Source organism: Bubalus kerabau, chromosome 1, assembly GCF_029407905.1.
Source record: "Bubalus kerabau isolate K-KA32 ecotype Philippines breed swamp buffalo chromosome 1, PCC_UOA_SB_1v2, whole genome shotgun sequence".
NCBI lineage: Eukaryota > Metazoa > Chordata > Mammalia > Artiodactyla > Bovidae > Bubalus > Bubalus kerabau.
Window position 1 is genome coordinate 181,033,434 of NC_073624.1, and position 26,158 is coordinate 181,059,591.

The 26,158-nt window shown below is 49.3% G+C and overlaps 1 protein-coding gene across 1 annotated transcript in view; it reads left to right on the top strand.

The window, feature by feature from the left end:
* The window catches only part of CACNA1A (calcium voltage-gated channel subunit alpha1 A), a 206,774-nt gene that overhangs the window by 137,898 nt on the left and 42,718 nt on the right, over positions 1-26,158 (top strand). Inside the window, exons 22-28 of the mRNA XM_055539160.1 lie at positions 3,439-3,498; positions 4,279-4,385; positions 14,446-14,545; positions 16,420-16,580; positions 19,382-19,519; positions 21,424-21,625; positions 23,830-23,994. Of these exons, the coding sequence (XP_055395135.1) occupies positions 3,439-3,498; positions 4,279-4,385; positions 14,446-14,545; positions 16,420-16,580; positions 19,382-19,519; positions 21,424-21,625; positions 23,830-23,994 (933 nt within the window). The remainder of the gene's footprint in view (positions 1-3,438; positions 3,499-4,278; positions 4,386-14,445; positions 14,546-16,419; positions 16,581-19,381; positions 19,520-21,423; positions 21,626-23,829; positions 23,995-26,158) is intronic.

A 26,158-nucleotide genomic window follows, 5' to 3' on the forward strand; every position in this document is an offset into this window, starting at 1 on the left:
TGGGGACCTGATAGGGGAGATGGAAGGAAATAATTAGAACAAGGCCCCCAGAGGAACCTGATACCAGGGCAGGGCTGAGGCTGCACTCTGTTATCTCTTGCTGCCCACTTCCTCCATCCCCCAGGACCCATGGAGCCAGGCTCGGGGAGGGGGCATCCCGAGAGAGGTCAGCAAACCCCCTGTCGACTCTAGGAGACTGGAGCAGGCTTCATCTCTGGCAGGGAGAGCATAGGCATGGGGGGTCCCGGGGAACCCCTGAGCTCCTGGGGCTGAAGAGAACCCTGGCAGGGCTAGGAGCAGCCCCCGTGGAGCATTTGCAAAGTTCTGGCTCCCCCACCCCTGCCCCATCACTCCATCTCCTAGTTGAAGCATCTCTCTCCAAAACCCCCCCTCTTCCGGGCTTCCCTGGTGATCCAGGGGATAAGATTCCACACTTCCATTGCAGGGGGTGTAGATTTGATCTCTGGAGAACTAAGATCCCACACGCCTGGTGGCATCAGCCAAAAAAAAATTTTTAAAGCCCTCCCCTCTTTAAGTGCATGGTGGCCCCTTATTGGCAACTGACACCCTGGGACCCCTCCCCAAGTTCTGTTCATTAGCTGGTCTGGAACAGGCCTCAGAAAAATGAACACATACAATCCATTCATTTATCAAGGATTTTAAATTGCACACACCCATGTAAGCACCACCCAAGGCAAGAAGTATTAATAGAACAAAACAGACCTCAACCACAGGCACCTCTTCGATTCGTCCTTCCCTGTGAAGCTGGGTTCACAAGCAGGAACAAGGTCTCAGACACGTTCAGGTGTCATGAGTTGGAGCAGGCAGGGGTGTGGCTAGTAGCACAGGAGGGTAGGGATCAGGGACAGTGTTCACCACCCTGCGGCACACAGGGCAGCCCCACCACAGAGAAGAATCTGACCCCTATTGTCAACAGCATGTAAAAAGCCCTACCCTAGAGGTATCCGAACCCTCACTTCTGGAAAGAGCATTTCTTAGCTCCTCTCATTTTCCCAGCTACACGTGCATCTTTAAACACTAGAATTTATTTCTTCCTACTTCTAACACTGAACAGATGGAATACTTCTGTGCATCTCTTCTGCCACTCACCCTTGAGATGAGTTCTTATTTTCTTGGGCGGTGACAGTCATTCTTTTCCATTGCTGTGTAATATTCACTCTGTGGCATAATTTCTTCTTCCATCTTCTGGTTGACGTGTATTTGGATTGTCTGCAGTTTAGAACGCTGTCACCATATCCCCTACTCCTGACATGGGGCCCCTGGGCTTGACTCTCTCCAGGGTATAAAACCAGAAATTGAGTTTCTGGATCATAGAATTTGCTTACGGTCAGCCCCAAATTTGCAGCCAGAATGTTTACCGAGTGATACAGTGACACACACCAGCAACGTCCAACAAGGCTTTCCCTGCTCCACAGTCTTGCCAACACTTGTGCTGTGGGTTCTTTCATTTAGCCAACCTGGTAGGTCTGGAATCTCATCAGGATTTTTATTTGTATTTCCCTATAATAAATGAGACTGAGAATTTTGGATTCCACTGAGTCACAGAGAATTGCCATTTGTAGAAGTCGAAAGGATATACATATTAGATATGGTTGAACCTAATTTATTGGCCTTTTGATTTCCTCCTGCTCCATTTATTAAGTTCTCCAGAATTTGATTCACCTGACCGCCTGGCCTACCTTTCTTTCCATTCATTGCTTTATTTAGTAATTATTTAATAAGCAACTACCACGTGCCAGGTGCTGAGCTAAACATCAAGGATCGACAGGGTGTACGATAGTCCCTGCACTCCCAGAGCTTGCAGAGCACCAGACCTTTATGCGTGTTGTTTCAATTGCCTGGTACACCTCAAATGCTCTCCCACCACCACCCCCTCAGCCTTTCCAGAACCTTCCAAGCCCTTGCACCTGCCACCCATCCCAGGAAGTCAGCTATCCTGGCCACTCTGGTCTCGGAGGGCCCTCCAAGCACCACACATGATGAGAATATGAGCTGTGACCACACAGATCGCAGAGCCCAGCTCCTGCAGGACCCAGTGCAGCCCCAGCCTTGTGCATTCAGTCAGCAAGCATTTCTTGAGTATCTACTGTATACCTGGCCCTGTGCTATAAGCTGGAGATAGCACAGGGACAGACAGACATCCCTGCCCCCATGAGGGTGACGTTCAGGTGGGGGAGATGGACAGTGATGTTATTAAACTATGACAAATAGTTTTCCAGGAAGTGATAAGTGCCAGGGGTGAGGGATGTGGGGAAAGGGGTAGACATGGTAAGGAAGATTGCAAGCTTTAGGAAAATGGAATTTTAAACAGGCAGTCAGGAATGTGATATTTGAGCCAAGCCATAAAGGAGGAGAGAGAGAATATCAGGTGGAACATGGGGAAGAGTATTCCAGGCCAACAAACCTGTACAAAGGCCCTGAGGTAAGAATATCCAGGGTGGCAGAAGCAGAGTGCCAGAGGAGAGTGGGACAAGGTGAGGGAAGGGAGGTGGCCAAACAGATTGTCCAGGGCCTTGGGGGTCACAGAGGACTTTGGCTTTCACCCTGAGTAAGGTGGGAGCCATAGAGGGTTCTTGAGCAGAGAAGGGGGCAGTGATCTGACTTGTGGGCTCACAGGCGCCCTCTGGTGGTCTGCTCAGTAATTAACAGCCCTCACTACAAGCCAGATCTGAGGTCAGCCTCTGGGGTTACCGCGTGCTGGGCACTTTGCCAGCATCCTCATGCCACTCAACATCCTCACGCCAAGGTCACACAAGGGATGTGCTATGGCATGGCCAGGAAAGAGGCCAGAGTGCAAGACATTGCCCGTCCAGAAACCGCTAGTACTTGGTCTTGTGTAAGTTAGCGTGGAGAGGGAGAATCAACCCACTCTGATGAGGGTATGGCTGCGTACTTGGAAGGAAATGGATGCCGCAGTGAGGTCGGTCCCCAGTGTCTGTCCTGGAGGCTAATCATGTTTAGGAAACTCTGTGCGGGAACAGTTGTTCACCCAGGAGACCAGAAGGTCAGAGACACTGGGGGATCAGACTTGTTGCCAGAAGAGGTAAGAGTCTTTCCTGAACTGCCCTGAGGCCACCTCTAGTCCATCTAGGGCTGTGGGCAAGTAAAAAAAGGCACCCTTCCCATTGGTAAGCAAACTAGCCTTAACAATGATTTTGCTAGGACTTTGCTGCCATCTGCTGGACAGTTTCATTCACAACATACAAATCTGCTTGCAGACAGGGTGGGAGGGGCCCTTGTGCAGTGCAGGACCTGCCCCTCTGTACATGGCTGCCGCATTTTCTCATGTGGGTGGAGACTCTGTTCCTTGGGGACCTTGCTAGAGGCCACATACCCCAGTGGGCCATGGCTAGGTTCACGGGGGCTCTGCTGGAGCAAGCCAATGATCCTCTGCCCCCTTGCTTTTATCCCCTGCAGGTGCTGCGATATTTTGACTACGTTTTTACAGGCGTCTTTACCTTTGAGATGGTGATCAAGGTGAGTGCCAGGGCTCCACAGGATTCTGCACTCTCAAGAATGCCACTTTGGTGCAAGAGGCTCACCCCAGAGATTGGAAATGCTTGGTGTGTTTGAGGAGCAGCGAGGAAGTTGATGTGGCTGAAAGTGAGAGAGGAGAGTGGGGAAAGCAGAGCAGGGAGATGAGAGCAGAGGTGACTGGGACGAATCAAGCAGGAACATGGGGGCCACAGGACAGTCTGGGGCTTTTATCCCGAGTGAGGTGGGAGCCATGGAAAGGTCCGAGCAGAGGGACGTGACGACTCGGATGTTCACAGGCACCCTCTAGCCTCTGTGGGAGGTCAGACTTGGAAAGAGGAGCAGGGTGGGAGGGGGAGAGTAGGGGATCCAAGAGAACTGGGAGCAGATGATTGCTCTGGTTCAGGCAGGAGATGATGGGAACCAGTCAGGGTGGTGGCAGAGAAGGTGGTAAAAAGTGGGCAGATTCTTGGAACGTTTGGAAAGTAGAACCAATGAGGTTTGCTGATGGATCTGATGTGAGGTGAGGAGGCAGGGGGACCCTGAGGTTTTGACCTAAGAACCAGCAAGTCAGAACTACCTTTCCCAAGGTGGGAAGTGGCCTTGAGTGGGGGCTTCTCACTCCTCCCCCAGGTCCCCTGGCCTCTGACCCATCCCCTCAGGATGAGGTGGTCCCATTGGCTACCATGCTTCCTCCTGTGGACCCTCCATCAAGCCTAAAAGGGTAGATACTTCTCCCCAGGGTGGGGATGAGGGATCAGAGCACTGTCTCTTCCTCCTCAGATGATCGACCTGGGGCTCGTGCTGCACCAGGGTGCCTACTTCCGTGACCTCTGGAACATTCTCGACTTCATAGTGGTCAGTGGGGCCCTGGTGGCCTTTGCCTTCACGTAAGTCTCCTCCTGAGGACTTCACTTACCACTTTGTCCCTCCACTCCCAACCCACTGGATCAGGGGACATGTTCTCGAGGTGTAGAGATGGGAAAAGGGGGCTCTGGGGTGGCGGGAGGCATCCGCATGCTACCAGGAAGAGCTTCGATTGGCTTCTGCATGATGGCCACCATGGAGGAAGAAGGAAAAGAACCCCCACCTTCTACCTCCTCACACAGCCATGCCACCAACCCCTTGCTGTGCTGCTTTCTGTAGACTAGCCCCACCAGGACATCTCATTTTCCTTCTGCTCTACAAGCTCCGCTGTCTCTTTGGGGAGCCCCTAAAAAGACAATCAGGAAATGAATGTGCATGAGAATTTGGACCCCCACCCTATGCCTGCAGGCCCTGTAATTCTAGACCTGATGACTCCCCTCGTGTGTCTTGAACTTCTCCTGTCAGTCCTAGGACACTCTGAAAGGTCATGTCTCATCAGGCCACTCCAAGATGGCACCCGAGTTGTGGGCAGCCATTCCAAAATAGCACCCAAGGGGCTGAGAAGCCATTCCAAGATGGTGCCTAGATTCTGGGCAACCATGTCAAAGTGGCAGTTGAGTTCTGGGCAGTCATTCCAAGATGGCACCCAAAGGCTTAGTAGCCATTCCAAGATGGTGCCCACATTCTGGGTGGCAATTCCAAGATGGCATCTAAGGACTGAGTAGCCATTAGCTTTTAGGGCCCTGGTAGCAAACTTAGCAGTACATTCCTCAAGTCGTAGATGTTTGGGGTCAAAAAACCTAATCAGATCCTAATCCAGAAACAAGTCTTTTTACAGACCTTGTCTGTGCCCAGTCACAGTGGATCGTTCCTAAAAAGGAGTCTCAGAAGGACTCAGACCCACCTCACCCACATAATGAGAAGTCAGGGGCTTCCTCTGTGCCCCTGCCTCCTGGCCCCCTCTCAGCAGACCTGGAGGAGTCCTTGAACGGCCCCCCGACCACACAGCGAGGACTTGGTTTGTCAGGAGGCCAGCGTGGTGGCCCATTTCCAATTTAAGGGCTAAAGTGGGCCACTCCTGGGAACACAATGAGGTCAGGTTGTGTCAGAAGAGCTAGAACTCTCCAGTTTCTGAACACCTCTGAGCTGGTGGAGATGTACCATGAAAGTCAGGAGGCGGAATGTAGTTCTGACTCCAGCCAGACCTTCCGCCTCCTTCTCTTTATCGTCTACTTTCTCCTCCTCTTTTGGTCCACTCTCCTTCTACCCTCTCTCCTTTTCTCTCTCTTTTATTCCTCCCTCCCTCCTCTCCCCCTTCTTCTCTCTCTCCCACTTTTTTTAAGTATTTGAGTATTTGGCTACATTATTATTCAGATGTCCTGTAGATTTAATAGTAATAATAATCCAAGTGAAGTGCACAGCAAATTAGAGGGGAAAGATTGCCACAAATAAAACAGGGCATCCATGGCCTTCATATATAAAAAGCAGCTACAAGTCAGGAAGAAACACTGAACCTCAATAGTTAAGTGAATACAGGATTTAACATAGAAATTTCACAGAATGCTGATTAATAAAAATGACCGAAAAAAAAAAATTCAAGGTACAATTGGTTTCTTATCAAGTGAGCACAAACTTCTTCCCCCCAAAAAAGATTTTAAAAGGCACTACACTGTGGGTATGAGAATGTAATTAAATATGCTTCTCCCTCCATCCATCAGTTATTTGAGCGACTCCTACAAGGAGGAATCAGTTAGGAATCATGCTAGCTCTGAGAAAGTTTCAATTCTGAAAAGCCTGGGGTGAACCCCTCTCGGATCCCCTTCCCTCCCTTGGCCCTGTTGCTGTCTTTCTCCGTCTTTCTCTTTGCCCCTTTTCTCTCTCCTGCTCTCTCTCTGACTCCCTCTTCTGCCCGCTGTCTCTCTCTCTCTCCCCTCAGCCCCTGCCTCCACTACCCCTCCCCACTCCCTTCTTCCCCTCCCCTCCCCCCTCCCTTCTTCCCCTCCCCTCCCCCTCCCTTCTTCCCCTCCCCTCCCCCTCCCTTCTTCCCCTCCCCTCCCCCTCCCTTCTTCCCCTCCCCTCCCCCTCCCTAACCTCCCCCATCCTTTCTTCCCTCTCCCTCTCCTTCTCCTCCCATCTCTTTTTCTCCCTTCCATCCTCTCCCTTGCCTTGACCTTCTGCCTAACCTGGGCCACATGGCCTGGAGAAGGCAAGCACTCCACCATTCACTCTGGCATCAAAAGACCCAGTCCCCACCATGTTCCAACCTGGGGTGGTCTCAAGGACCAGGGAAGGCATGTGCAGGAGGCACCCCCTCCCACACATCCTCCAGCCCTCCAGGATGACATCTGCCCAGCAGCTCCCAAGTCCCCCAGGGCTCAGGAAGAGACCACGTCCATCTCCACACACAGCCCCCCTACTTTGCCTGCTGTGGCCTGGCCTGGGCAGTGGGTTTCACCCTCTGTTTTACCCCCTAGGTGTAGTACCATAGAAGTAGTGTCTGCTACCCATCAGTTCATCCTTGGAACTTTCCTTCCAGACCTCTGTGGGAGCCAACAAGTTTCATTGCCAAAGAGGGGGCCCCCACCATTGCCCTGTCCCACCTCCATCCCCCATTTGACCTCACAGTTTGGGAAACAAGCCTCTCAGTCATAGAATTTTGCCATAATGGGCCTAGTTTCCCTGAAGCTACAATTAGACTCAATTTGAAGCAAGCCTAATCTGCAAAAAACAAAATTATTTTTCCACCCAGAATCAATCAGCAAAAGGATTCTTTGTGTTTGCAAAAGAATCTGCCACAGGGAGCTGATTTTGTGTTTTTAATTTTTTGAGTTTTCCCTTTAAATATAAAGTTCTACAAGGGCATTCAAAATGAGCCTACAGCTCACAGAAATCTGGCAGCATGTTTGCAGAGTCAACCTTTGAAACCGGTTTTATGAAGTTGCTACAGGCATAAAGCCAGCCAGTCCGTGCCCTTGAAAATCCCTGTTTCAAATTGTTTTTTAAATTCCTATTTGAGGAAAGGGTCTGGAAAGGGATTTCAGGTCATCCCTGTGAGTCTCAGTGAACTTATATGTCTTGCAGGAACTGGGGTGTGTACAGTTTTGCCAGTGGGATCCTGATGAGTGTTAGGGATGTTCTTGGGGTTTTAGAAGGGCTGACAACCCGGGGAGCACCTTTATGTGATGGTCCTGGGGATGGAATAGGTAGGCTCTGAGACCCCACCCCTGCCACACCCTCCCTGTCTCACTGCCAAGAGTCCATCTGGTCCTGCCACTCCCCCTCCAGGGCAGGGCTACAGGCCAGGCACAGCTGGTGGAGTGCCTTGATCTAGCAACTCGTGCATGCCTGAGGCCATTCCACCAGAGAAGGAGCCCTCAAGCTGCTATTCTTTTCCCCAGAAAAGTTTCAGAGTCCTCCCTTTGGCTTCAGGTTCCTGGCCTCTCTTACCTGAGGTCTCTTGCCCTACAAGGCCTTTCCTTGTTACCAGATGGATGTCATATTGGCAGGAGTAAGGGATGCTCTGCGGAGAAGGCACTGGCAACCCACTCCAGTATTCTTGCCCGGAAACTCCCATGGACAGAGGAGCCTGGTAGGCTGCAGTCCATGGGATTGCTAAGAGTTGGACACGACTGAGCAACTTCACTTTCACTTTTCACTTTCATGCATTGGAGAAGGAAATGGCAACCCACTCCAGTGTTCTTGCCTGGAGAATCCCAGGGGCAGGGAAGCCTGGTGGGCTGCCGTCTATGGGGTCACACAGAGTTGGACATGACTGAAGCGACTTAGCAGTAGCAGCAGCAGCAAGGGATGCTCTGAAAGCCTCCACTTGAGTGCCCAATCCCAGAGTCCTTTGCTTCCTTCTTTCTGTTCTTTTAATTCACGTTTTCTGTCCTGTGTCCCTGTTTCCTCATAGACAAGGCTGAGGTCCCCCAGCAAGTACGAAATAAACCTGATTGTTTTTAAACAAGGTTCCTGCAAGCCTGTTTGGTTTCTCTCTAGATGTGCAAGTCCCTAAACCTCTCTGTGCCTCGGTTTCCCCATAAATTTGAGACACTTGGCCGGGTAATAATGACAGTAACAGCCTCCATTTACTTAATCTTTACAGCCCCATGCAAGAATTTCTATTATTCCCTTTTTGTACATGAGGAAACTGAAGCCCAGAGAGATTGTGGGGGGAGATGAGTCTAGCAAGATCACTGAGGGCTTAATGGCCCAGTGGTTGAGAATCCGCCTGCAGTGCAGGAGCCTCAGGAGACACAGGTTCAATCCCTGGGTTGGGAAGATGCCCTGGAGGAGGAGATGGCAACCCTCTCCAGCATTCTTGCCTGGAGAATCCCACGGACAGAGGAGCCTGGCAGGCTACAGTTTGTGGGTTCGCAAAGAGTTGGACGTGACTGAGCGACTAAGCACGCAGGCAGGATCACTAAGGTTGAATTCAACTGTCAGATTCAAGGTTGCCGCCCAACTCTCAGCCCTGAATGTGGACGCTTTCACAAATCAGGAGGATGAGACCTGACAGCCTGGCCTGGCTGGGTTCCTCGAGTCTCCAGCAAGGCCTAGAAGTCCAGGGGAAGAGGGCATGAGACTATTCCCTTCTTTGTGGAAAGGAATCGTGCTGTTCTGGCCTGTTGGGGTGGAGGCAAGGATCCTGCAGTGCTGTGATTGCGGCCCCGTCTGGGATATGGGAACGTGATCCCTGTGGTCTTCCAAAGGATGTGTCGAAGCTCTCGTGTTGGTTTCTACCCCTCCTGCACCTCCCCTAAATATCCGTGTGTGTGTGTGTGTGTGTGTGTCCTGCTCCATCCACTGACTGTGTGCCGTGTCCATGCGACCACCATTAACACACCATTTCATGAGTCACCACACGTGACATCATGCTCTGTGCCCATGCATCGGGGTGGCCAGCTGACACTTCTCAGCAGCTGGGGGATCGTGGTCCTGCCCTCGCTGCCAAGAGTCCATCTGGCGCTGTCACTCCTCCAGCAAAGCAGGCCAGCACGGCCAGCAGAGCACCTGGGTCAAGCCACTCCTGCATGCTCAGGAGCCCAACTGCAAGGAAGCCAAAGGAGGAAGCCATTTTTTTTATTCTCCTCCTCAAAACAGGCCCTAACTTTGAAGGTATTCTTTTGTGTGTGTATAATGAAATGGAAAGAAATAGAAGATTAGAGTGCAAGATACACAAACCTGGGTTTGAAGCTCAGTCTGTCACTTGCTGGCTGTGTGACCCTGGATAAGTCACTTTCCCTCTCTAAGTCTCAGCTGCCTCATCTGGAAAATGGGTGTAATAGTACCACCCTCCCACAAGCAGATGCAGTGACATTCAGAAGACTCCCGTATTATACCTTATGTCATCCATCAGGTTGAGCAGAAATCACTGTTGTTGAAACATTTCTCCAGGGACTTCCCTGATAGTCCAGTGGTTAAGATTCCAAGCTTCCACTGCAGGGGGCATGGGAACTATAATCCCACAAGCCATGGATTAATGTTTTTAAAAGTTAAAAAATTAATTTGAGAAAACCTTCCTCAATAATCCAAAAAGGAGAATGTATAGCATTCTGCCTATGCACTAATTCCTAGATACATTAAGCTTTGAGAACCACTGAGGTATCATGATAAGGTAGCAGGAGGAGGAAGAATCCAGTGGGAATATTTGTAGGCATTAAACCATTATATTTTTTAGAAATATCACTAATTTCAAAAGAGGGGGGGCAGGTGGGAAATTCTGAAGAGTATCTGTTCGGCAGTTGCACAGTTCTATTAATAATGGCAGTCAAGTTTCTCACACCTTGATCTCCAGTCATGATTGGAGGGTCGTAATAAGACTGAGCCCTGATTCCAAAGATGAGTTGTGCAAGGGGCCACTGCCAGATGCAGAGAGGTTTCCTCAGGCCCATGTTTTCCCAAAAGACTCTTGAGAGTCTCCCCTTAATTTCATCCCGAATTGGAACTCCTAGCGGCCTTCTCTCTTCTTCATAACTTAGGGGGTAAAGTCAGGGCCATAAATGTGTATCAAACCTCAGCATCCCCAAGGGCTGTTTCAGAGATGAGGATGAATTAAGGGCGACTCAAAGCAGCTGGATTCTTTCCTCTTGCTGTGTGAATAGGTATTTCCTGTTTATCTGTTTGCTTTATTCCAATACTCATCAAGCGCCCATTCATCCCAGCTGAAATCTATTAGAAAATTAGTTCAAAAACAAACACACAAAAAATTAAAGGCAGTGCTGGGATTCAAACCCAGGTCTCCCCAGCTCCAAAGCTCATCCCCTGCAAGACATTTTAAAGGACTTCTTGGCAGTCCAATGGTTAAGACTCCACGCTTCCAATGCAGCTATAGAGCTGCAGGTTCGGTCCCTGATTGGGGAACTAAGATCCCACATGCAGCACAGAGTGGCCGGGGAGGGAAAAAAAAAAAGACATTCTAAAGTCTTCCGGTCCCAGAAACCCTGGAGAAAAGGGTTTTTTTCTCCAGCTCTTGGCAGTGACCTTTAGTGGCAGATTTGCCTTCGGTAGTTGATAACTTTCTGGCTGTCCTGCGACTTGAAAATTTGGCTTCCTCGGTGCTGTTTGGCAGTGCCGGCAGCCTGCCAAGGGCAGGGGTCGGAATGGAGGTCTTCCAGATGGAAGGATGGACACCATCCGGAGCCATGGCCTGAGGCGGCCCCTCCTGGTGCCCGGGCCGGGCAAGGGCGCGCTCGGGTGTGCGTGCGTGTATGTGCGTGTCCCGTGTTCTTTCTTCTGAGGCCGCTTACGACCTGTCTCTCCCTCCGACGCCACCTCACCAGGAGCAGCACACGGTAAAGTGCCTCTCTCTCTCTCTCTCTTTCTCCCTCTCTCTCGTTCTGTCCTGTTCTCTGTGCCCTGACGCAGCCATGTTGGTTCTGGGCCTGTTTCCGTAGCTTCTTGTCATTGCCACTGTCCTGTCGCTTGCAGTGACCAGAGCCCCTCAGCCTACTCCCCAGGGAGCCTGAGCCCGGCGGCGTCTTGGCCACTGCCTGTCACCATGACCCAGCGTTTAGCCCAGTTCTTGGGCGTGGAGGGCGCTCTCCCCATGATCTGATTTCAGCAGGCCAGACAAGCCGGATGGGTGATTATCAGGGGAATGAATGTCTAACTTCCCAGGTGGGAGAAGCATGGACATTCCAAACAGTGAGGGCCTGCACTTTAAGAGGAATAACTCCCCTTCTCCAAGAACATCTACAGTCTCAACAAAGTGATTTGAAAATCTGGTTGTTTTCTGTGAGAATACCTTGATCAAGCCATTCCTGCATGCTCAGGAACCAAACTGCCGGGAACAGTCTCCTTGGTATCTCAACACAGAGGATTATTTCAGCCTCTCCCAAGGGAGATGTGCCTCCTGGGAGAGAGACATCCCCACAATGGCCACAGAGTCCTTTTTAGATGAGTAGATGTGCCCCAGGAGGCGTGTTCCCAAATGTCAGCAGTTTGGTGCATCAAGATTTTAGCCAAATTCAACGCTGATGTACGGCAGAAACCAACACAACATTGTAAAGCAGTTAGCCTCCAATTAGAAATGAATTTTAAGAAAAGAAAAAAAAAAGTTAGCCAGTTCTGCATACAACCTAGATGTCCACTTGCTTGACTTTTTTCCCAGCAACATAGAGTCTAAGCTGCATTGCAGTTTGCTAGAAGACCTTATGTCATCCCCATACAACCAGTATCGTTGACCTCAGATAGAAGGACAACTGCAAAAGTAAATTCAACAGAAGTGAAATGGTCGCATTGCAAGTTGTTGCATTCAAGCTAGGTTCTTTGTTAAAAGAGAGATTAGGGAGTGCTAAGGAGACATTAAGGGAATCCCTGGTGGCTCAGAGATAAAGAATCCGTGTGCCAATGCACGAGACTCAGGTTTGATCCCTGAGCCAGGAAGGTCTCCTGGAGTAGGAAATGGCAACCCACTGCAGTATTCTTGCCTGGAAAATCCCATGGACAGAGGAGCCTGGCTGGCTACAGTCCATGGGGTTGCAAAGAGTCGGACATGTCTTAGCGACTACACCACCACCAACCGCCAGGGAGGCATTAGACACATATGAACACTTAGCAGAGATTTCCTCTCTGACCAAAGCAGAAAGCCTGGACGATAACTTGAAGAAAACATAGCTGTTTCCCTGTGCGATCCTGTTACTTGTGTCTGTGTTCTGCCTAAAAGCATCTCAGCGACTCTCCTGATGTGTCTCATACTTTGGGGACACAGCTTTGAGATCATAAAGATGACTTCAGTTTAGATAAAGGAAAAAACCGCGCTCAGACTGCTGAATCCTGGAGCATGGCTGTGCCTGACAGGTTAAAGTCCAATTCTCTTTTTCTCTGCAAAGGGAGAGAAAGGAACCCTTAAAAAAAAAAAAAAAGTCATTAAAAATGATTGTGTACCTGGATAGATAGGCACAGCATGGAGGATGTCTCTGAGGCAGCTCTATTCACAACCCAAGAGGTGACTGTAGGGAGGTGTTTGCTCACTGGTCCCCAAAGAACTCCAATCTGGATCCATTCACATGTGTCCTGAAACTACACACCAGGCACGTGCTAGGGGCGGAGACAAGAACCCAGATTAAAGGGAAAATGAACACGTAGAAGGACAAACCACAGTTCTGCCTTGGGGGAATTTTCTGGCTAAAGCCAGGGCTTCCCAGGTGGCTCAGTGGGAAAGAATCTGCCTGCCAATGCAGGAGATGCAGATTCCATCCCTGGGTTGGGAAGATCCCTTGGAGAAAGAAATGGTAATCCCACTCCAGTAGTCTTGTCTGGAAAATCCCATGGACAGAGGAGCCTAGTGGGCTACAGTCCGTGGGGTCACAAAGAGTTGAACACGACTGAGCAACTGGGCTTACACACACACACACACACTGTCTAAAGCCAGAGCCAATGACAGAAACAAAAGCGATTCTGAATAAGCACTGGGGTTTGGCAGAATCCAGAGGCAGTCAGCAGAGATTGTGAAGGGACATTTTCCTTGGGCTTTGAAGGCTGCATAGTTCTGTGAATGGAGCAGTGGAGGAAGGGCAGGAACAGAAGCCAGAGCATGTGGCTGGGGTTTGGGGTGTATCATGATCAATGGGGATGCAAAGGGAAAGGTAAGTTGGACTAGATTTTGAAGAGCCGTGAATGCCAAGTTAAGAGATGGCACTGCTAGGAATTCAGATGCTCCAGAGGGGTTTGGAGCAGGAGAGTGGCATGATTGTTTTGGTCACTGTGTGCAGAAAAGGTGGAAGAAGAGAGACTTAGAGTGGGGGGGAAGTTGGGAGGTGGATCATGGGGGTCTGACCTAAGATGGTGGCCATGGTAGGAGGGCGATGAGGATGAGGGGATGTGGATGAACATGACTATTGGGTTTCTGCCTTGGGCAGCTGGGTGGGTGGTGAGTTCCATTCATCACAAGCCTTTGATGACCACACCCAGTGCCCTCCTCATTGCAGGGTGGGGTGGGGGGGTTGAATTATGGTTGGCTAAGGGTGTCATGGCATCTACAGTGCTAGGACTCATGCCCAGTAGACCCTGGGCTGGACTTTTACACAGCAATCTGACAAAGATGAGCTAAGAGACCCTGAAAGAATGAAGCAGTGATTCAACATCAGCATCTGATGTTCTAGTTCTTTTTGCCCCATGGGTTCAGGGAATATTGGGGGAGGGGGTGGGGGAGGAGAGTTCTTGTTTAAATGCCACTTTAAGGACGTTATGGATCCTGTTGGAAATGTGGCGGGGAGGGCATCCCATTTTCTAAAAGCTCAGTAAGACCAGCTCTGAGGAGAGCATACAGGTTAGGGTAGGGGCTAACTCCTTCATGCTGGATCTGAGGCACCCCCCCTCCATGCAGTTGCTCAGGCCCAGCCCAGCAGTGGAGGGCCCTCAACAACCCCAAGAACCTCAGAAGGCCATCTGCTCACTAACCCTTGAGCCCAGATGTAACAGGGGAACTGACTGCTCTTCAGCAAGGCAAGGTTATGCCAGGTTTACCCCAGATTCCTAAACCTGGGAGGCTGGGGTCAAGTGTGGCTGCAGGCCACCCACCACTCAGCCTGACCTTGGCTCCCTCTCTTCCCTTCTCCCCATCCTAACATCCCTCCACAGTGGCAATAGCAAAGGAAAGGACATCAACACGATTAAATCCCTCCGAGTCCTCCGGGTGCTACGACCTCTTAAAACCATCAAGCGGTTGCCAAAGCTCAAGGTGAGATCGGGGTATATGGGAGATCTCCCAGGGTTGCCATGTACAGCTGAGCAGTTTGCACACTGCTTAAGGACACCGCGTTGAAAGGGATGCTGCTACTTTTTGTGTTGGATTTACTTATTACTACAACTTTCCAGTAGATGGCAGTAAAGTGAGTTAATGGAACAAAATCTGTATATTATGGTAATTTTCCATTAGGTGAAACGTCTCATGCAAAGTTGAGGTCCCTTTTCCTAATTCCCATGAAGGCATCATGTGGATAAAACAGGGCATAACCCAAATCTGGGAAGCAGGAAACTAGGTTTCTGGTCCCACATAACCTTAAACTTTTCACCTGCCTATTCTAGGCTCCAGTATCTCCTGTTCCAAAACAGCATGAAGCAGCATTTCCCAAACACTTGTCATTTCAAATTTTTAAAAAGGAAAGAAGAAAGGATATGAAGCTTAGTCATTCAAACACCCCATTTCAATTTATGTTGCACCTGTATTATCTTAATGTGTAAGTCACTTTATTTTTTTTTAACTTAAGTGGATTTATTTTAAAAGGACATGCTTGTCAAGTTTCTCAAGTTGGAAAAACCAGAATCCACTGTTCATAGAAGGTAAAATTAAATATCTGTTAAAAAAAAAAAAAAAGATAACTATTCTCAAAATCTAGCCCAGAAGAGTTGCCTGACAAGGATTTTGAGTATGGATGCTTGTTCTTTCTTGCTTAAAAAATGAAAAGTATAGGGACTTCCCTGGTGGCCCAGTGGTAATGACTCCACACGCCCAACATAGGCAACACGAGGTTCCATCCCTGGTTGGAGAACTAAGATCCTGCATGTCCTGTTTTGGTGGGCCAAAAACAAAAGAAAACACACCCACACAAAAAAAAGCACTTAGGCATAAAAAGGAAAAGTATAAATGTTATTAACACAGCAACAGCTAAGGAAGACTTTCTCCTTCACTCAAAAGGATTGAAAGAATTGGAGAGAGAATAACTTTGCAACCATGCATGCGATCAATGTTACTTGGTTTGTGGCTCCTGTAAGGACCTAAAAGTATTGTCTGATATCACTGGTGGTGGGCTCCTCCCCCATAGTTTGGGAAATAATGATTCGACGCCCCCTTTTTGTTGATGAATTAGTCAAAGAGGAAATGTGGCTACCTTACGGACTTGAAAACCGGCTTGCATTGAAATACGTGGAATCCAGCAGTAGTCGGTTCAGTGGCTCTTCCCGATTTTCTGGGTCACAGCCCGCTTTGAAACCCCCATGAGAATTGTGCACTCTGTCCCCCGGGGAAAGCCAGTAAAGCTAACATGCGATTCCAGTAGGTTCGATGACCCTTGATGCTTACTTGTAGTTAGAACCCACTGTGATTCATAGCAGAATGGGGCGGGGGGTGGAGCGTGGGGGTTGGCAGGATGATGGAAAGATTTCATCTTACTCAAGGCAGAATCTCCAGGGCACGTGGAGTCAACTCGCAAATCCAGAGCGCCCCCTAGTGATCGGTGGGCAAAAAAGGAGGAGATCGCACAACTCCAGATGCTGGGAAAGAAGAGTGACCCTCAGGCAGGGACACACAGAATGAACTGGAAATGACCTCTCCACCGACGATCTCTGCTCTTGCCCTAAAGAGCCATGAGTTTACCTTGGAGAAGCTCGGAGAAGTGGCCCTCGTTCCCCAGGGGTTAGAATTGGGGGGTTGGGATGCATAAAAACTCAGAACTAGATGCAGCCCCCACACTTACTTCTCAGAACTGCGTGGCCGTGGCTCGTGTCCTCCTCTGTAAAATGGGAATCCTGTACTTTGATATTATGATCTGCTGGAGGTGGAGGCTGGGCCAGCTCCCAGCCTCCTCACACCCACTCTCCCGCCCGACCCACCAGGCCGTGTTTGACTGCGTGGTGAACTCTCTCAAGAATGTCTTCAACATCCTCATCGTCTACATGCTGTTCATGTTCATCTTCGCCGTGGTAGCCGTGCAGCTTTTCAAGGGCAAGTTTTTCCACTGCACGGATGAATCCAAGGAGTTTGAGAAAGATTGCCGGTGAGTCTTGACTCTTCTAGGCGTTCCCATCGGGGCTGGTGGGTGGGAGGCGATCAGAGGCACCAGTCTCTTTGTAAGCACAAGTGGGAATCTTGCTGCTCGCTCCTCAAAAGCCAATAAAAATGCAAAGTTGGTTTAGGAAAGTTTGCTTTATTTTGGATGCCAGCAACCGGGGGGTGGTGAGTCCTGTCCAAAGGCCAACTACCCCTTCTCTGCTGACAATCAGTGGGTAAGAACTTTTATAGATGGAAGGAGGGAGCTACATGCAGAAACAGCACAGCCAGCTGTGAGGGTCATCTTCAGATTGGTCACTTAATTGGTCAGCAGCTTCTTCATTGTTTTAAGTACAGTCAACCTTCAGTTCCAGGGTCGGTTTGTTCGCATCTCCTTGAGGCCCATTCTCATAACTGCACGGCAGCTTATGTCTGGCTACAGTCTGGTCATCGTGTAGTTAACGTCTTCCACCTGGGGGGGATTTCAGTATCTGTAAGACAGCTCACAGGATATGGCTCAGGATATTATCTATAGCCCTTGAGAAGGAGCTAAAGGCCCTTGACTCTGCTTAATGACTAAACTGTTATTAATGTAGTCTTCTTTGATTGTTTTCCTTTGCTTCTGCATTTTCTCACCCCTCTGATTAAACTTATTTTTTGGCTGAAATTTTTCCGCAGACAAAAGGCAGGCTGAGGATACAGTAGGAGGAGGACGACCGTAGGGTCCTGTTGCATTTCATCTTGGACCTGGAAACTGAGGGCTTGGGTATTGAGGGCGGCCCGGATCTGCAGCTTGGATCTGCAAGTAGAACATCAGTTGTAGAATGAGAGTCCCTGCCCCATAGCTTCAGCGTGAGCCCTAAGCTGGTTGCTCAACTTATGAGTCGCCACCTTTGTCAAGTAGGGGATAGCAATACCCATCTAGTTCCTTGTAGGAAACCTTTACAGGCGGATAAATTCAGAATATGTTGAGATTTTTAGAAAAATTGCGAGGCGCATGTCCCACATAGCACCTCACACCTTCAGTTGATTAAAACAGCCTTGTGATCCAATGCAATACTTCTGCTGGGAAACATGCAGCTATTTGCACCAAATGGGATAAATAACAAGAACAAAGCCTCACATCCAGCTGGGTCAGGTTTTGTTGCCAAACGCATTAGATCAGAGATGGGCAGACTTTGTCAAGGGCCAGATAGTAGCTATCTTTGACTTTGCATACACCTTCCATGACAACAAATGAAACTCAAAAGCAGCTGCAGACAATAAGTAAAGGAATCAGAATGGCTGTGTGCCAATCAAACTTTGTTTCTGGAAACTGAATTTCTTTTCATTTTTATCTGTCGTGAATGAATTCTTTTGATTTGGTCTCAACCATTCAGGGCTTCCCTGGTGACTCGGATAAAGAATCCACCTGCAGTGCGGGACACGCAGGTTCGATCCCTGAGTCAGGAAGATCCCCTGGAGAAGGGTATGACTACCCCACTCCAGTATTCTTGCCTGGAGAATCCTGTGGATAGAGGAGCCCGGCGGGCTACAGTCCATGGGGTCACAAAAGAGTCTGTAACTAAAAACAACAACATTTTAGTGACTTAGCAACTAAAAAACATTTTAAAATGTAAACAACCACTGCTTAGCTTACCGGCAACCCAGAGACAAGTCTAGATTTGACCTTCAGGCTGGAATGTGCCAGCTGCCATTAGGGGAAAAATGTTAGGTTTTCAGAGCTTTCTGGATTTTGGAATTGTAGTTCAGAGGTTGTGGACGTGAAATCCCCCCATCTTTGGGTTATCTTCCTGATGGGAAGTTCTAGACTCAGTCCAGAAAAGTGCTGAGCCTCTCACTAACCAAATGCCCAGCCAGTACGGCTTTTGTCACCAGTATAAAGGGTCGTGCACGCGTGCATGCTAAGTCATGTCCAACTCTTGGTGACGCTATGAACTGTAGCCCAGCGGGCTCCTCTGTCCATGGGATTCTCCAGGCAAAAATACAGGAGTGGGTTGCCATGCCCTCCTCCAAGGGATCTTCCTGACCCAGGGACTGAACCCACATCTCCTTCAGTTCCTGCTTTGCAGGCAGATTCTCTACCGCTGAGCCACCAAGGATGCCTGTTTTACTATGTGGCAAAGGACTCCCGGCTGTTTTTTTGTTGGCTGAAATTGGAAAGATCCCAGGCATTAGGCTAAGAGTCTGGGGCTAACCTTTGTATCCTACCCTGAGAAGGAGCAGCAGCTGCATACCTTGGTCTGACGAACCGCAAAATGTGCCTTTCTCCTTCCTTGCTCTTAACCACCCCGCAAGCCTGACGCTCCCACCATTGGGAGTAGAAGTGTTCAAGTTAGAAAAGGATGTGAGTATCTGAGTCCTGTCCCCCTGGACTCAGGCTGTGGCATTCATGGATTTGTCTCCCAGTGGATGCACACACACTCCAGGGAGAAACGGGGTGTTGCTGCTTTGCAGGCTGTGGGAGGCAGTGTGGGCTGGTGGCCCCACCCCCCCCTCCTCCTCCTCTCTCTCTCTCTCTCTCTCTGGAGCCAATGATGGGTTTCCCTCTGTTTACTTGTTGTTGTTGTTCAGTCACTAAGTCATCTCCGACTCTTTTGCAACCCCATGGACTGTAGCCCACCAGGCTCCTCTGTCCATGGGATTTCCCAGGCAAGAATACTGGAGTGGGTTGCCTTGCCCTCCTCCAGGGGATCTTCCCAACCCGGGAGAGGAACTGAGGTCTCCTGCATTGGTAGGCAGATTCTTTACCACTGAGCCACTGGAGAAACCCCTCCACTTACTAACGGTCCCCATTTTCTGTGGCAGAGGCAAGTACCTCCTCTATGAGAAGAATGAGGTGAAGGCGAGGGATCGAGAGTGGAAGAAGTATGAGTTCCATTATGACAACGTGCTGTGGGCACTGTTGACCCTCTTCACCGTGTCCACGGGAGAAGGCTGGCCACAGTAAGTGGGCCAGGAGGAGCTCGGAGGGGCAGGGGCCCGGGGGCAGGAGAGAGAAGGGTCTGAGAGTCCGGTGCTGAGACAGGTCTGGGGGAAGAAGAGGTTCATTCCTGGCTTCCGGAAGTGGGGACAATGCAAGATACAAAATGCACTAGAGCGGCAGCCCCCACGTGTGGTTGGGCTTCGAAGGGCGGAGATCCAGCCATCTCTCGGCTCACCTAACCCTTGAGTGTATGCTTCATGCCCCCAGAACAAGCACCGTTTCTGATTTGCAGAAAGGCTGCACATAGGTACACAGGTGGTCACATCCCCTGACGGGACTGTGGACGCGACATTCTCCAAGTCAGGACCTATCCATCCCAGACAGGGTTAGGGCTGGGGTGATATGGGTGAGACTAACTCATGCCAAAATTAAAATTGAAGCCCCAAATTTAATTTTTTTAGGTTTTGTTTTTTTTTTTTGACCATGCTGCACACAGCATGTGGGATCTTAGTTCCCCAATCAGGGATCAAACCCACACCCCCTGATCTGGAAGTGTGGAGTCTTAACCACTGGGACCACCAGGGAAGTCCCCAGGATTTAAATGCTTGATATTTTGTTCATCTTGGGCTTTGGGGCATTTCTTTTGACTTTCTAAAATATTGCAGGAATGGGACTTCCCTGGCAGTTCAGACTTCCCTGCTGGTCCAGTCGTTAAGACTTTGCCTTTCAATCCAACGGGTGCAGGTTCGATCCCTGGTTGGGGAGCTAAAAATCTCACATGTCTCAAGGCCAAAAACTGAAAAAACATAAAACATAAGCAATATTGTAACAAATTGAATAAAGGCTTTAAAAATGGTCCACATCAAACAAAAAAAATCTTTTTAAAAAATTGTAGAAAATACTAGACATTTGGGTAAAATGCTGTTTCCCTCGATTACTGAGGGGTCTGGCACTCCCTGAATTTGTGTCTCAGCAATGCCTCGGTCTCCCCACCCTAGTCCCGGTCTTCCTCCCAGAGGTCTCTGCTGAATGCAAGTTGAAGGTCTTGTAAGATTCCAGCCTGTGCCTTCAGCATCCTCACCTGCTTCCCTCGCTCACCAAACGCCCTACCCAACATGTGCCTCTCTACTCACCCACACACAGTACCCACACACGTGGGACCGGTGCTTGCCCATTAGACACCTCTGAGCGAATTTTTAGATGCCCCTTTCTCAACAGACATCACTTCCATCTGTCAGAAAAGCATTGCAGTAATATACTTAACGATCTCGCTCAAAGAAGGCACTTTAGGGCTCCCTGCCAAAAAAATTGTCATCATTAACGCACAAAGCTGAACGGTGCCACTTAGATGCAGAGCCCTTGAGCAGTGCGTGACCTGTGCAACTGTACAGAGCAGCCACGTGTACACTCATTCCCATGTGCATGCTCATTGCATCTCCTCAGTTCCCACCACCACCTGTGCTTAAATACACAGACACACACACACACCCCTGCCTCCATGACCCCCTACCCACTCCCATACATGACTACAAACCCGTTTTCAAATCCCAACCTGACCCCATCTCAGTGGGCGATCTACACAGCAAGTCACTTTCAATTGCTGAATCTCAGTTTCCTTGTGTGCAACATGGAGCCTGTAATAACCTCCCTGAGAGGGTTACTGGAAAAATAAATACAAGGTTGAATACCTTTTCTGGCACATAATAAACCCTCGATACAGGGCAGTATGACAATCCTGACGTTGTTGTCAATACTCCCCAAAGACAGAAAGTGTTGGGAAGATTATGGCTTCATAAAGCAACCACTGTGACCGCCGTCAGAAACAGTGACTACTCTTCCTTTCTTCTCTGTCTCCTCTTGATACTGTCCTCCGTCCCTGTTCCCCTGCCTCACTTTGTCCCGCTGCCCACCCTGGTTCTCACAGGGTCCTCAAGCACTCCGTGGACGCCACCTTCGAGAACCAGGGCCCCAGCCCCGGGTACCGTATGGAGATGTCCATCTTCTACGTCGTCTACTTTGTGGTGTTCCCCTTCTTCTTTGTCAACATCTTTGTGGCCTTGATCATCATCACCTTCCAGGAGCAGGGGGACAAGATGATGGAGGAGTACAGCCTGGAGAAAAATGAGGTACCACTTTCCAGTTGCATCCCCATTTAAAAGCTGACCTCCCACCACTCACACACACACAGACCCACACAGAGGAACCAGCTTCTGGGGGCATCTGGGGAGGGCACAGCAGCATTCTCCAAGCAGAAGCCACTCTGCATGAAGGGTAGCTCTTCTTGGGGTTCCCAGAAGAAAGAGAGGTTGTGTGTGTATCAGTCAGTTTGGACTAGGTTGTGATGCAGTAACAAGCATCCCGAGAATCTCAGTGCCAGACATGCACAAACGGATTGGACTGCATATCCAGGCTTCCTGTCGTCTTTGTTCTGGTTCCCCTCTGAGAAACTTCAGATTAAAAAAGAGAACAGCAAAACACGTGTCACATCTCACATTTCATCAGCCAGAGCGAGTCTCATGTCCATATCTGATTTCAGTGGGGGCAAAGAAGTACAGTCTCTCCCAGAGAGGGGTGGAGAACATGAATGAAAGAAAATCCAGTCCACCAGGGAGTATAAGCATGACTGTTTGCCCTTCTAGAATCATCCAAGCTAGGAAGAGGACCTAGAATGCATTCTTCCTCTGCTCCTTTGGCCCTTAAGACTAAATAATCATTATTCTTCCCTGTCTGCCTCCCTCAAAAAGAAAGAGAAGCTAAACATTTGGTAAGAAGGAGTGGTTAGGCTTCACAACATGGATGGACCTAGAGATTATCACACCAAGCGAAATAAGTCAGAAAGAGAAAGACAAACACCATATGATATCACTTGCAAGTGAAATCTAAACTACAACACAAATGAACCTGTCTACAAAACAGAAACAGATCACAGACATAGAGAACAGACTTGTCACGTGTTGGGGGTGGGGGAGTGGAGGGAAGGACTGAGAGTTTGGAATTAGCAGAAGCAAACTATATACAATGGATAAAAAACAAGTCCTATCGTATAGCACAGGAAACTATACTCCACATCCTGTGATAAGCCATAATGGAAAAGAACATGAAAAGAATGTTGGCGGTGGTTTAGAGGCTAAATCGTGTCAAACTCTTGTGACCCCAGAGACTGTTGCCGGCCAGGCTTTTCTGTCCACGGGATTTCTCAGGCAAGGATACTGAAGTGTGTTGCCATTTCCTTCTCCAGGGGATCTTCCTGGCTCAGGGATCGAACCAGGGCCTCCTGAATTGCAGGCAGATTCTTTACTGACTGAGCCCCCATGGAAGCCCATGAAAAGAATATGTATATGTGTAACTGAGTCACTTTGCTCTGCAGCAGAAATGAATACAATGTTGTAACTCGATTATACTTCAATAACAGTTTTTTAAGAGAAGAAAGAATGGTTAGGCTTTTAACCATTCAGACTCTGGTTGAAATTTGAGACTCGCCCACTTGGTAGCTGTGCCACCCTAGGCAAGTGGCTTAACCTCTCTGAGCCTTTATTTTCCTCATCTGCAAAGTGGGGCTACTGACAGTACCCACTGATCATGTTTGTGGCGGGGATTCAATGGGCCAAGGAGATCCAGCCAGTCCATTCTGAAGGAGATCAGCCCTGGGATTTCTTTGGAAGGAATGATACTAAAGCTGAAACTCCAGTACTTTGGCCACCTCATGCGAAAAGTTGACTCATTGGAAAAGACTCTGATGCTGGGAGGGATTGGGGGCAGGAGGAGAAGGGGACGACAGGATGAGATGACTGGATGGCATCACTGACTTGATGGACGTTGAGTCTGAGTGAACTCCAGGAGTTAGTGATGGACAGGGAGGCCTGGCCTGCTGCGATTCATGGGGTCGCAAAGTCGGACATGACTGAGCGACTGAAATGAATTGAACATCTCAAGGAGCCGTGAAAGTGAAAGTGAAGTTGCTCAGTCGTGTCCGACTCTTTGCAACTCCATAGACTGTAGCCTACCAGGCTCCTCTGTCCATGGGATTTTCCAGGCAATAGTACTGGAGTGGGTTGCCGTTTCCTTCTCCGGGGGATCTTCCCGACCCAGGGCTCAAACCCAGGTCTCCCACATTGTAGACAGACACTTTACCGTCTGAGCCACCAAGGAGCCGTAGCTGTCGGGAAAAGAAAGCATTCATAATGAGTTTATGGAAAACGGGAGAGGGTAAGAGAGGCAGACATCTGGGCAAATGTGCGGGAGAGCTGTGTTGGGTGAGTTGAGGGGCGCTCGATGTCCAGCCACCTCGCTCCTGCTTCCGGCCCTCACGCCACCGGGCTCTCTCCCACAGAGGGCGTGCATCGACTTCGCCATCAGCGCCAAACCCCTGACCCGGCACATGCCGCAGAACAAGCAGAGTTTCCAGTACCGCATGTGGCAGTTCGTGGTGTCCCCGCCTTTCGAGTACACCATCATGGCCATGATCGCCCTCAACACCATCGTGCTCATGATGAAGGTGAGCCCTCCTCCCCGCGCGCGGCTTAACCACGCCCCCTGCTCCCCGCCCCACACACCCGTCCTCCCCTAGCAAGATGGAACCCACTAGAAGTTCCCCAGACAGACCGCACTCTGTTACCACCAAGCCCTTGTTCCTACTGTTCCCTCTGCCTGTCACACGATTCCCAGCACTCCATATGGCCAGCCCCTTCTGGCTGCCCCTGCAGAGACCTTCCTCTGGTAAGCCTTCCCTGGTCTCCCAGGACCATATGAAGTCTTAGCAAGCATCCTATTTGATTTTATTTTTTTTAATATTTATTTATTTGGCTGTGCCACATCTTAGTCGCAGCATATGGGATCTTTAGTTGTAGCACAGTATCTCTTAATTTTGCATGTGAGATCTAGTTCCCTGACCAGGGATCGAACCTGGAACCCACTGCTCTGGGAGCTCGGAGTCTTAGCCTCTGGACTACCAGGGAAGTCCCACCCTATCTGTTACCGCACATGTCACTATATCAGTATTGGGTTGTCTGACAATCTGCTACCCACCTGTCTCAAGGGGCTGAGACAAGTCCTGATCACCACTAAATTCCAGGGGTTCAGAGAGGCCCTGACTTCAAGGGAACAAGAGCCCCCTGATAAATGTGTGATGAATGAAATGAGGAGGAAAGGGCAGGTAAGGACCTTGTAACCCTTAGAGCCAAGGAGCCTCTTCAGAGTGAAATGTCAGGACCTTTGACCCTGTGCTTTGGAGACCAGAGGTCTGAATTTGAGCCCAGCTCTACCGTTTAATTCACCACTAAACCTTGAGCTAGTGACCAGTGGCATGAGATGCACTGGTCATCTCCAAAGCCCCTGGTTTCCCTGTCAATAAAATGAGAATTATTTAAAAAATAGCACCTTCCATACGCCTGGTGGGGATTAGGGTTGAATGAGAAAATTCCTGCGAAGACATTAGCACATTTCCAGATTTTTAAAAACACTCTATAAATTTAGCTGTTGATTTTTTTTTAACTCATGTTTTCTATTTTTGACTGTGCTGGGTCTTCATTGCTGCGCACAGGCTTTCTCTAGTGGCAGCAAGTGGAGGCTACTCTTCATTGTGGCGCACGGGCTTCTCACTGCGGTGGCTTCTCTCGTTGGGGAGCACAGGCTCTAGACATATGGGCTTCAGTAGTTGCAGCTAGCAGACTCTAGTGCGTGGGTTCAGTAGTTGTGGCTAATGGGCTTAGTGGCTTCTCGGCATATGGAATCTTCCCGGACCAGGGATCGAACCCATGTCCCCAGCATTGGCAGGGGGACTCCCATCCACTGCACCACCAGGGAAGTCCTAACTATTGATTTTTTTTGAATAGGCAAAAAAGCAGTGCCTGGGGTCACCTGAAAACTCATCTCTATAAGCAAGTGCTTTTATCTTTTCATTGTTAAGATCATGAACAGTTGTAAACAAACAGAAGAGAGAAGGATAGAATAGCACAGCCTGCTCCCAGATCATCTGGGCATCTTGTTAAAATGCAGATTCCTTTTCAGAAGGGCCGGGTGGGCCTGGGACTCTGCATTTCTAACCAGTATCCCAGTGATGCCGATGCTCCAGGTCCCTGGACCACATCCTGATTATCCAGGCTCCTGTAAACACCCAGTCTCCATCCTCAGGGGCACCCATAGAGAACTTCTGCTCTGTTTGCTTCGCCTATTTTTTTTCACGTTTTTTCAATTGAGTTGAAATTCACATGACACAATTACCCATTTCAAAGTGTACGGTGGCGTTTATTACATTCATTGTGTTTGCAGCCACCACCCCAATTTCCAGAACATTTCCATCACTCCAAAAGGAAGCCCATCCCCATTAGCACTCACTCCCCATGCCCCTTCCCCCAGTCCCTGGCAACCACTCATCCGCTTTCTGTCTCTATGGATGTACCTATTCTGGATATTTCATCTATTTTTTTAAGTACTTTAAATGATAGCACGCTATTTCACCCTTAAATTCTTCGGTATGCATTTCTAAAACATCAGAACATTTTCCCACATGTTCTTATACTTGACAAGATTAGTGTTAACACCAGAAGATCCATATTGAGTTGTCCCCAAAATGTCTTTTACAGTGAGTTGTTGAGCCAAGATCTAAGTGGCTACACATGGTCTCCAATTTTTTTGTCTTTTAAATTTCTGTCTTCTGCCCC